Source organism: Channa argus, chromosome 12, assembly GCF_033026475.1.
Source record: "Channa argus isolate prfri chromosome 12, Channa argus male v1.0, whole genome shotgun sequence".
NCBI classification, from domain to species: Eukaryota; Metazoa; Chordata; class Actinopteri; order Anabantiformes; family Channidae; genus Channa; species Channa argus.
Genome location: NC_090208.1, coordinates 7828315 through 7840627, shown reverse-complemented (window position 1 = coordinate 7840627; position 12313 = coordinate 7828315). Strand labels below are relative to the sequence as shown.

At 37.3% G+C, this 12313-nt stretch overlaps 2 protein-coding genes across 22 annotated transcripts in view; both read right to left on the bottom strand.

Moving 5' to 3' along the window:
* The window catches only part of LOC137137529 (golgin subfamily A member 6-like protein 22), an 85259-nt gene extending 81755 nt beyond the window's left edge, over positions 1-3504 (bottom strand). For 5 of the 16 annotated variants that reach the window (XM_067523905.1, XM_067523918.1, XM_067523919.1 and 2 more), the window contains exons 1-2: positions 3308-3502; positions 2747-2936 (exon numbers count right to left, since the gene is read on the bottom strand). In XM_067523905.1, coding sequence (XP_067380006.1) covers positions 2747-2773 — 27 coding nt within the window. In that variant the 5' untranslated portion in view covers positions 2774-2936; positions 3308-3502. Of the gene's footprint in view, positions 1-2746; positions 2937-3307 lie in introns of all 16 variants that reach the window. The other 11 variants (XM_067523904.1, XM_067523902.1, XM_067523906.1 and 8 more) reach the window with 5 other exon arrangements.
* The window catches only part of LOC137137536 (butyrophilin subfamily 3 member A2-like), a 63130-nt gene that overhangs the window by 18970 nt on the left and 31847 nt on the right, over positions 1-12313 (bottom strand). For 5 of the 6 annotated variants that reach the window (XM_067523960.1, XM_067523957.1, XM_067523956.1 and 2 more), the window contains 7 exons: positions 11223-11510; positions 11009-11125; positions 10671-10771; positions 9734-9778; positions 8843-8914; positions 8579-8674; positions 7836-7940 (listed from right to left, as the gene is read on the bottom strand). In XM_067523960.1, coding sequence (XP_067380061.1) covers positions 7836-7940; positions 8579-8674; positions 8843-8914; positions 9734-9778; positions 10671-10771; positions 11009-11125; positions 11223-11510 — 824 coding nt within the window. The remainder of the gene's footprint in view (positions 1-7835; positions 7941-8578; positions 8675-8842; positions 8915-9733; positions 9779-10670; positions 10772-11008; positions 11126-11222; positions 11511-12313) is intronic. The other variant, XM_067523961.1, reaches the window with a different exon arrangement.

The window sequence follows — 12313 nt, the reverse complement described above, 5'->3', positions numbered from 1 at the left end:
GGCCTCTCATTCGTTTGTGGACACAGGTTTGAGAGCAAACACACAAATATTTTAAACAGTGTTCAAAGAAGTTACACAACTTAAAGAACTTGTGCTCTACTCTTGCAGAAAGACATCAGCTGCTTCAAGCCTACTTAAGTGCTGGCAGTTTCTTCCCACCACATGTTATTGTTGAAAGGGGAACAGATTTATGTCCAGCAGATTACAACGAAGATATCAGAGAAGCAGTTGCCCACCTCAACTGCCATTCTAACAGTCTGATCTTGCATGAGACAAAAGTGAAAGGAACTAAATACAAAAAGAATATGTTTTTCGTGCTTGACCAAAATGATGAAGGGATCATATTTGGCAAAATCAAAGCCATTGTCATTCAAGGAGATTCTGTCCACTTCATCACAGAAAGATACCCATCTGTAACTCTCATTGACCAGGGCCTGCATTGCCTTTGTTTGACACCTGGAAATACAAGGTTGTGTTGTGTTAGCCATGAAAACCTACTGGACTACTATCCTTTGCCTGAGTATAAGTTGTGTGGCTTATCAGTACTTGCTCTTCACCACTCTTTTTCCTCACTAGAATGATGACATCAGTCAACAGGGAAGAAATACAAAAGGTAATTTCCAAAGCACTGCCAAATCTTCCTGGGGTAATGATGGACCAGTTGCTGCAGAGACTTCAAACCTGGGGTGTAGAACATAAAGATGATCTCAAGTATGTGGAAGGAGCTCCTGGAGTGGACCTGTCAGACATACTCCGCCCCATCCAGATTCGTAAATTGCTAGATGGCTTTAAGACGGGTTATTAATGACTTATGAAGTATGACGTTCTTAGAGATCTTGAATCTTTAATTTTATTTCAAATGTTTTTAATAACATTTTTAAAATGCCACAAGTAATTACTTTACTTTACTGATAACTTACTTTACTGATTTGTATTGTATTTCCTCTCTTAGCTGGTGAAGATAACCAGTCTGGTGGTACTCTTTCGCAAATACCAACCACTTACTCTGTGGTAATGAAAAAGGACTCCAGAACAAAAACTTCATCATAAAACTGATGCAGTTTTTGTTCTGGAGTTCATTCAAAGGTAAGTGTTTAACTCTCATCCATACATGGTTTACTCTTGAGTACCTGCTTGTACCTTATCTATGAAGCTGTTTAAATGGTGGCCAAAAAAACATTACAAGTAATTTATATCCCCCAAAATATAACAGTGGTGTTATTGTCTGATGATGATGATATTTTACTTCTATTAAATACTCTATTTTCTAATACTTTGTTAGACGCTTCATAGGCATAAACCCAGAGAGAGGAACAAAAACATCGAAGGGAAAAGTGACATCCAAGAGCACAGGGCAAGTTGTGCAGAAAAAACGGACTACAGTAAACCCACATGTCTCGACTCTTCTCTGCAACATCATGGACTACCAATGGAACTTCTAAAACGTGAGCAGCACACAAAAAATAACCAACGTGACCTTGATTTTGTTGGGTTGTCTGTCTTTTCATCTGTTTGTGACCCTCTCTTGGTCTCTGTTTTTTCTTTTTTTTTCAGTCTGAGCTCCTATATCTGTCTCATTCCTGAAACAGCTAAAAAAAGAGCTCAAAGAAACACAAACAGTGAGAAAAACACCCATATAGATTAAGGAATCATCAACTTTTTCTGTCTCTCTTTGAGCTCTATCTGTTTTGGTTTTGATCTCCCCGTCTCCGTATGCCTTTCTCTCCAAATATAATTCTTTAAGGAATTTTTAGCTTGAGTATTAACATTGTGTTTTGTTATTTCTTTTTGTTTTAGCTACTACACAGACCACATGTAACAGTATAACGTGATGCAGCGTGATGCCTAATAGGATTCTTCTATTGGAGCTGCTACCAATTCTCAGTTGTTGGTGTTGAGGAACAAAAATCCTTTGGACATTTTATAGCTTGTAAAAGGTCTTGTAGAAAATCTGTGTGTACAGTTTTATTTGGAAGTTGTTTTATGAAAGTTTGCTTATTTAAAATAAAATGTTTGTGACTTTTAAATTATCTTCATGACTTTTTTCTTTCATTAAGAAAAAGCAAATTATTTGAATAGTAATATACACATGACACATCATAAATCCTATGGAGTTTAGTGGTAAACATTAAGTAATGATTGTGTTAAGTAGTATGTAATAAGTAAATTGTCTAAACTACTCTAAATACAGTGTTTTACTTGGTTTATGTATATGCACAACATTGGGTGGTTTACTGTTAATTTTACAGTATTTACTGTAGAATTCTTAAATACAGTATCTATGTATAATCAGATTACAGTAAAGAACAGTAATTTAATTACAGGAAATTTACTGTAAAAATTACAGTAATGGGCTGGCACCCAGTATAATACTGCTGCCAGTATTATACTGTAATATTTACAGTTTTTTTTGTTGCAGTGCAGGAATGAAGACATCTTGAGGACTTAGATGTTTCAGAGATAAAGTCACAGAGGCCAGATTGAGGTGGTTTGGACATGTTCAGAGGAGAAACTGTGAATATATCGGTAGAAGGATGCTGAGGTTGGACCTGTCAGGCAGGAGGTCTAGAAGAAAACCAAAGAGGAGATTTATGGATGTAGTGAGGGAGGACATGAAGTTAGTTGGTGTAAGTGAAGAGGATGCAGAGGACAGAGTTAGATGGAGGCACATGATTCACTGTGGCGACTCCTGAAAGTGAACAGCCGAAAGGAAAAGAAGAAGAAAAGCAACATTCCAGATACTTACTGAACATGACAGCAATAAAACATGCATAAAATAAAAAATCCACAGCTTTAGGTTTGTCCCCTCAGTGGTCGCTGCAGTGATGCGTGATTTGGAATTTTAACATTTCGAACCCTTAATGAACTGCCGCAAAAACACGTGGCTTTTGTCTGAGCCACTGATCCACTGGGCCGCTACACCAGGCAACACCCCACTAAGGAAATAATAAAGTTAAAAGCTGTGGCACCTTCTGCTGCACCAGTCTCACTTTCACACAAATAATAAAAACATTAGTGAAATGAAGTCTTACTTTCGCTGTCGTTAAGTTGCGCAGAGGTTTATGAATTCATCCACATAGAAACATCATTTTTAGCAGACAGACTAACTGACTTTCTCATCTACTCACACATCGTCTCCTAAAAGTCACGTTTTTACAAAACTAAACTGCAAAGCGATCACGTTAATCAGAGGAAGATTTTTACAACCACGTTACTTTTTCCACAAACATAATGACAAAATGTTAACGTGCAACGTAAATGACGACTGACATATGTACAAACATTGAACATATTCATAAAATATTACCAGACAGCGAGTTTCTCTCCGACCAAATCTCCGATGTTGCAGCTCAGCATCCACTTGGACTGTGACGGGGATGGGAGACGACGTGACGTCAGCTCGATCCAAACATACGTCGCTTAAATGTGTCCCATCGCGCAGGTGCAGCTCTGGCTTCAGGATCTACTTCCGTTCATCCTTCCAAATTGTGGTGAGTCACAGCAAAAGAAAGTTCTGTTGCTATCAGCGCATTTCGCTCCGTTTCTCTTCATTTTTAAAGACCTGTGACTGCAGAGAGGCAAACAGCTAAAGCTCAACGCGCATTTTAAAATGGAAATATTGATATTCAGAATAAATAAAGCAGGAACACACTCCAGAAACACTTCGGACTGTGTAATATTTCCTGCAGCAGAGTTGTTTTGCTGTGTCATCATGGCTGATATACAGTGGAGAGAAGCTTGTTGTATCCAACATGATTACAGCATCAGTAATAAGCTTAAAGAGGTGATTCACCTGTCAAAGGTAAAGGACATAAATTATGATTGTGATTTTTGTAAATTCCATAAAGAATCATTCACTGCATATGACTTTTGTTAGGAGGAAAATAAAAACAACATCCAGATATATTTATCTGGCTACAAATCCTGCTTTTGTCATTTTATTGAGAAACTCAAGCAGCATATCACCTTAATCAAAGATGGGAAGAACAGAAAAAGCTATGAAGACCTGCAGCTGTCAGGAGCAGCAACTGTAATCTGTAATGTTGGTGAGTCTGTGTTGTGACGTTCTGCCATGTTTATTACCTCCTAAGGAGCGTTTTCTGTTTTGTTCTATTTCCTGTACCTGTGTGCTGTAAGTTTGAGTTTTTATCATTGTTAATAAATGTTTCTATTGCACTTCCTGTCCCAGAACAAACCAGCTCAGTCTGTAGTGGATCATATTTCCTCTTTGACCCTCTGACACAACAATACTTGAACTATCTCTCTGTTCAGAAAGCAGTGATACTTCAGTTTAATGCCACAGAGCAGTGAATACTTATGTACATGTGATCTGTTTCTGTTTTTTCTTTTTAATAAATTTATAAAGATATAAAACTAATTTGCAAAGATATCATATTGTCATTATGAATTATTGTTTGTGAAATAATGAATTTGATCTATTTTTAAAACAAAATGTGGAAAAAGTTAAGCGCTGTGAATAATTCCTGGATGCACTGTATATTAATTGTTTGTCCTTTCGGCTTATCCTGTGAGTCCAGGTTCGCCACAGCGGCACAGTTTTAACCCTCCCTAATTTTTACCGAGCTTGGGACTGGCACTGCACGGCTGTGGATGGGGATGGGATGTTGGGGGTTCGGTGTCCTGCCCAGGGACACTTTGACATGTAGTCATGAAGAGCGGGTCACAAACCTCTGCCTACCTCTCAGTAGGCAGCCACTCTACCACCTGAGCCACTGCCGCCCCTCACTATATATTATTGAATAATAATAAACCAACAATAATAAAATCTAACTAAAATATTTTAGAAACATCGACCAGCAATTACAAAAAAACATTAAATACAAAGGACAATGATGGCAAAGTCTCTCATGTTCATTCTTTGATCATTCAGAATGAAATGCTTGAGTTCTGTGTGATCAATGGACACACTGTAGACAGTAGATAGTAAGTTACAGGTGAAGATACAAACCAACCTGTAAAACGCTGAATTATTCTCCAAATTTGAGGGAAATATTTGTGAAATTAAATAAATCAACCAAATAAATCAACATAAAAATTAACAGTGCAATGTTGGATTTATTTTGTCAGAAGCTTCACATTTGTTTCTGACGGCATCAAAATGACTTGTGTATTATCTGATATCCATGATTGTTTTCCGGGATTACAGTGCAGTTTCATTTACAATGCACAGAACCTGTGGATAGAACATCTCTTCATTGTCATTTCTTTATCAGTAGTAGTTGTCTTTGTCACTGTGACATGCTGTTTGTTCAGTCCATGGTGCAGAGTGAAGATTCCAAACATGCAGCAGCCTGTGGACTTTGGTGCAATCGCTGTATCTCATCCAACTCACTTTTGGTTACTGAGTGTATCACTTCAATTTATCAAAGAAATTTGTTGTACCCGGTGCATTATGTTATCTGTAAAAGTAAAATCTTTTTCAGGTGAGTTGTACAGGAAGGAAACATTTCAAAGAGACTTTTTTCCAAGCAATAAGTTATTATTATTGTCAAGAACGTTTTAAAGGATGAAATTTCTTTGTTACTCAAATCATCCATGACTGAGTGTAAATAGTAATGTCACTGCCTGCTTGCTCAGCATTGCATTTAAAAATACATTATTAATAAGAGTCTGCTTCTTCAAATACCACAGGGGCCCCGGCCCTCTGTGCTTTTCCCTTTTATTCATGTCTCTTTTAGGTAATCTGTTAGAAAACACTGGATATTCTATAATTTCCTACCTATAAATTTAAATACCTGAAGTTGGCTGAAGACTTAAAACAATTCTTAGAAATATGCTGTCTAAGCATTAGTTAACTTCACCTCACATATAAAACAAATCTCTAGAACAGCCTTCTTCCACCTACGGAACATTGCCAAAATTAGGAGAATCCTGTCTCGAAGTGATGCCGAAAAAGTAGTCTTCTAAAACTTGTTACTTCTAGGTTGGACTACTGTAATTCCCTACTTTCAGGATGCCACAGTAACTCCCTAAAGAGCCTGCAATTAATCCTAAATGCTGCAGCAAGAGTTCTGACTGGAACTAGCAAGAGAGATCATATTTCTCCTTCACTAGCTTCTCTCCATTAGCTTCCTCTCCTCTGTAAACACAAAGCTTTTAATGGTCGGGCTCCATCGTATTTGAAACACCTCATATGATCGTATATTCCCAATAGACCACTTTGATCTCAGAAGATGCCTGAAGTTCTTGCACTTGATGTTGGCTCCTCCAACTGACGGGGACAATCTTATATTAAGCTAATTAACATAGAATTGTACACACAGCTTCCACAGATGTGACATGTTTTGTGTTTAGAGGTCATGTGTCACACATGAAATGAGCTACATTATTGCACCTTTAGTGGTACAAGGTCTTATCACTGGGGCTGTACCCTATTTTCAAGGTTTCTACTTATAAACTGACTAATTATATCCTCATAAAAGTAGATTTCATGCCAGAGCTGCTGTATTGGATTGTATTAAATTATACAGGTGGTCATAATGTTATGCCTGATCGGTGTATTTCATTGCTTTTTATGGAAGTCAACTGCATTATTGATTTGATAATTAAAATTTTCATATCCAAAAATCCCCTTAAAAACACTGTCTCCTGAAATTGAAATTGTATAACAGAGATTTTTACAGATTAATGAAGGAAGGTTACATGAGACTGAACATGGCATGAGAGTTACCATCAGCATTTTCTTAAGATCGGTTGATCTTGATGTGAAAATACATTTTAATCATTCAGTTTTATCTTGTGCTCAACCAACAATCTTAACACTATGATACTTCAGTAAGAAGATCCTAACATTCTTCTTCCTTTATTCAGAGGGGGTGGATGTGAGAATGCAGTGAAACATTATCCAAGCTCCCTGGTACTAAGTGCATATTAAGTGCTTGGGCGTGTATGTGCAGCATGCTGCTCTGTCCCTAATGGTTTAGAGGATTTAAAGCAAGTGAGCTTGCAGCAAAATATCCTGTTTCATTTTCTGCAGTACAATGTTCAGGTTGTGTACTAACATTGTTATTAATATACTTTCCTCTTTCCAGATGACACACCAAGTACCCTCCTACCTGTATCCCTGATCACATTTGCTGTAGTGGTCCAGTCATCTGGAAGCACCTCCAAACCACCCAGATTCTGTCTCAGCTCCTCCCTGAAAACTACTCAACATTCTTCCTTTTTCAACTTCCATCACTTCGTCCTCTGCTCTGCCTTTGTCCTCTTCATCTTCCTCACCACTAGCATCATTTTACACACCACCATCCTGTGTTGTCTGGCTACACTCTCCCCTACCAATGCTTTACAGTCACTGATCTCTTTCACATTACAACGTCTACACAAGATGTCGTCCACCTGAGTGTTTCTACCTCCACTCTTGTACGTCACCCTATGTTCCTGCCTCTTCTGGAAGAAAGTGTTCACTACAGCCATTTCCATCCTCTTTGCAAAGTCAACCACCATCTGTCCTTCTGTGTTCCTGTCCTGAAGACCAAACCTGCCCATCACAGTCTCATCACCTTTGTTCCCTTCACCTACATGTCCATTAAAATCTGCCCCAATCACCCCTCTCTCACCTCTGGGGATGTTCTGCATCACTTCATCTAACTCACTCCAGAATTTCTCCTTCTCTTCTAACTCACATCCTGCCTGTGATTCATAACCACTGACCCTGTGGTCCATGGAGGACTGCCTTTACCAACTGAGCCCCTAAGAAAATTCTTAAAAGTGGTTTTGGTGAAACACTAAACACCACTGCTCTTGGTGTGTGTGTGTGTGTGTGTGTGTGTGTGTGTGTGTGTGTGTGTGTGTGTGTGTACAAGTATCTTAACCTTGTTGAACTCCTCAGTCTTCACCCTCAGTTTATCTTGGGTCTGTTTCAGCTCTTCACTAGTCTCCATCAACTTCTTGTCAACTGACTCCTTCTTCTCCCTCAACTATCAGACAGACAGATGGATTTTTATCATTCAGCAAAAAACTTACAATGTATTTTTGTATTTGCAGTAAGTCTCTAAAAGTACATATTTGATTTTGTACTGCTACTAATGAGGAATAAGTGTGGGGGCATCTTATAATAGTCATTACTCATAATCACAGAAATTAAATTAAAGAAATACTTCTGTTTCAACAGAATATTATAAGTATGTCTCCATGTCAGGAGCTACATTATCCAAAGTAGAGATACATGATGAATTTAAATGTTGCACAAAGTTATTAATGTCTAAGAAAGTTTCTACTAGAAACTGTAGTGATGAAAACATCAACCTCATATTTATAACTCATTTAGATTATTTTGTAAAGATTAGTTTTCAGTTTGACATGAAAACAGTTTTTTGTCAAAAAAGCCAAATTAAATTGATCATAAATCAGTGTTTTTATAGGACAAATGTGAAATTTTCAAAAGCAGGTGAATACTTGTTACAGACACTGTATATGGTCTCATAAAGTGAAGGTGGGTTAAAAACACAATACATTTAAAGGTGAACTGAGGACGAAAAAGGCTGAACATCATGTGGAGAATGAGATGAGTAAACATGTTATTTGAATTCAGAAAGTTAATAATGATCAAATGAACCTCTTTGAGCTGATTCTTCAATGTCTTCACTTCCTCCTGTCTTTTCTTTTTTTCTTCCTGGAGCTTGTTGGTGGTCTTAGTTAGTTTTCCCTCCAACTGGGAGACAAACATCAGACTGAATACGATGGACATGAGATTTACTATCAGTATTTTCTTAATTAAGAACTTTTGATCTTAGTATGAAAACAGTTTTGAGTCATTCTGTTGTGACTTCTGCTCAGTTAAATATAATTCTGCAAAATCAAGAAAACACAAAGATCAAACCTCTGTATTTTTGTTCTCCAGGTTCTTCACTTCTCCCTCAAGCTCTGTTTTCTCACCAAAAAGCTGATTCAACTGGCAGCAGAAATGAAAAGAAATGTATTTGTTTAAATGCAAATACATTTGTGTACAAGTATCTTAACCTTTGCTGAACTCCTCAGTCTTCATCCTCAGTTGATCTTGGGTCTGTTTCAGCTCTTCATTTGTCTCCATCAACTTCTTGTCGAATTACTCTTTATTCTCCCTCAACTATCAGACAGACAGATGGATTTTAATCATTCAGGTAAGATTTACAAAGTATTCTTGTATTTGCAGTAAGTCTGTAAAATGACACATTTTGATTTTGTACTGCTACTAATGAAGTTGGCTTCATCAGAATAAGTGTGGAGGCATCTTATAATGTCATTACTCTTAATTAGTAAGAAAAAAGTGATGAAAACATCAACCTCATGTTTATAACTCATTTAGATTATTTTGTAAAGATTAGTTTTCACCGGTAGAAACTAAACTAAACAGAGTAAGAATTTCTAAAACAATCAGCTTCAGGTAATCAAAGGAGAAATTTACTCTTTAAAGCTTTGAGCTTCCATCCTACTCAGTTTCTCCTCACGGAGCCTTTGTTTGGAAACAAACTTAAACAGAGACAAATTAGATTTTTAGTTTATTTTTAATTTAACAATTGATAACACTGATCTACTCCAGTGTTAAACCTCTGCAGTTCCATTAATTCATCTTTAACCATATTACTATCAGACTTCACTCTCACTATCAGTGTTTTTCAGTGCTGCACATTTCTGTGTGTTGAACTTTATCTTGTTGTGTTACTTTGCTGAACATCTATTTTCTATTTGACTAAACTGTTGAGTTCACACCATGTGGTTTTCTATCACTTACCAAAGAGGAAAAGGACCAGGCTGCAACAGCTTGGCTTCTTTCCATCTGGGAAGACAGAGACAAATGAAAAGAGACATTATCTGAACTATTCCATCATTTGACTTTAAAGGTTCCCTATAGAGTTTTAACTCTCCAGTACCATTTTCTTTGAGTGGGTCCATAATTTGACCCCCATGCAAACTAAAATCAGTTTCCTGTCTCTTCTGTTGCACCTGAAGCTCCACAGACCTCTGATTCTTTAACTGAGACATGCAGCAGAAAGATGGAAGTAAAAGTGACAAATTAAATGAGAATCCTAACTGGCTCCATGGTTCCATGTCCACTGATCTGGTAAATCATTTGTATAATCTCTGCAAATATTTAGAGCAAGTGCAACAGCAGCCTGGAAACAGGTGAAAGTAAAATAAATTACAAGAACATTCCGCAAACTGACACCTGTGTCACTCACACACACACACACACACACACACACACACACACACACACACACACACACACACACACACACACACACACACACACTCAGACTACTGTTCCAGCCACCATATCTCTTCTTGCTCTGCCTTGGTTTGGTCTCATGTTCTCTGCTGTTGTGAGTTGACCTCTGGACTGATTTCAGTGTTTACTTTGTTTCCTGGTTACTGTTCTCAGGTCAGGACTTTTTCTCTTGTAGTTTATTTGCCTCATTCATGTTTTCTCTCACTCGTGTTTCCTTAGTTTTCCAAAGCCAATTTTTGACCCTATTGTATCTCTTAGATGCTCATGTAGTGTATTTTATTTTCCTCTGTTCCTTGTTCATTTCAAAGAACAAAGTAAAGACTAAATATTTTACTCTTCTTCTATACACATGTCCTGTTTCTTTACTGACAAGTTCGCTGTTTGTTTCCACATTTCTCTTGTTCAAATGCTTTATTTGTGCTGTTTGTTCAGTCACTACCTGCTTTGTCTCTTTTTTGTCTTTAGTCAAAAGCTCAGTTTCAGCATTATCATTATTTTGGTCCTTAGACTCAACTTCATCCATCTGGTTTCTCTTGGACACTGTGTAAAAATAAAGGCAGTAAAATTATAGTTAAAAAACACCTGGTTACTTTTGAGGGAGCTATCACAGAATAAAATCTAAGTCTAAAATATAAAATGTGCTATAAAATGAAGCATTTCACATTTTTACTGATTGCATATAAAATATAGCACATTTTTGTTTATGCCATAACGTATAAGATAAAGACTCAATATAAAGACAATTCAACGTTTCTGTGTGATGAGTTTGTGACTTACTGTTTTTCTTCCACAGGAGAAGTAAAAGTAAAAGAATCAACATGATGCAAACAACCAAACTAAAAACCAAACCCACTGTGGTAGCAGAAGATCTGGACTGGAGCTTAAAGAAATCATCTAAAATAGTAAAACAAAATATTAATGGCAGTTACTGCAAATACAGACAGAAATATAAAACTATTAACACAGCATGAATTTGAAAACTCATATTAACCTGGAACATGTATGTGTGTCTCTCTGGTCTGGTTGATGTTGTTCTGTTGGACTCTACAGGTGAATATGTTTCCGTGTCTCTTGTCCACAGTGACACTGCTGCTGACAGTATAGAGGTCATCAGGACCTCTGACTGTCTCTGTAGGTCCAGCAGAGAGGACGTTTCCCTCAACGTCCAACCACAACACCTCAGGCTCTGGATACCAGCCTTTAGACTCACACTGTAAAACCACCTCACTGCTGGATTTATCAAGTCCTGCTAAACTGATTCCAGGCAAGGAAACAGCACCTGAGGCAGAGAACAGTTAAATTTTTTTTCTAAAATTAAGAGAAATATTTTAACATTTGCTCAAGTACTATGATGAAAAATGTTTTCGCCTACACTGATCTATTTGCAGCTATGCTGACAATAGGCACTGCCACTGATTAAATCAATAGTTAAATGATAAATTCATGAATCATCATGTATCAAATCATGTATTTGTCTGCTCTAATAAAAGATGCTAAGATATTAGCATCTTTGGTAATTTAGTTAATAATCTACAGCAGCAACCTTTCAATTCATTCAAGGGAATGATTTAATATTAGCTACATTCGTACATAACCATCAAATTTACAGTCGTGAGAAAAAGTAATGGCGCTGTTTGCAACTTCTCAGTTTTCTGCATAAATTAGTCATGTTCAACAACCTTAACAAGTGCTTCCTGTAGCTGTGGACCAGACCTGCACAATGATCAGTAGAAAATTGGAACCATTCTTCCTTACAGAACTACTTCAACTCAGCCATGTTCTTATCTGGTGTGAGCAGTTCACTTGAGGTCATCTTGTAGCCAAAAGATGCATTTCGTCTCTCTGAAGCTATTCTGTAGTAGATTTACTTAATAAAATTAAGCCTTAACACAAACTAGCCCAGAGTGTCTCACTCAGAGACACATCTGGTGGGTAGGCCGGGATTTAATCCTGCTGTATTGTGCTACCAGGCCGATCAGGTAGATCATTTATATCTAAGCATAGCTGATCATGTTTAACATGTAGTTGGGGTCACAACATCTGTTTTAAGATTTTGTGAGAACTCAGCAGTTGTAATAGATT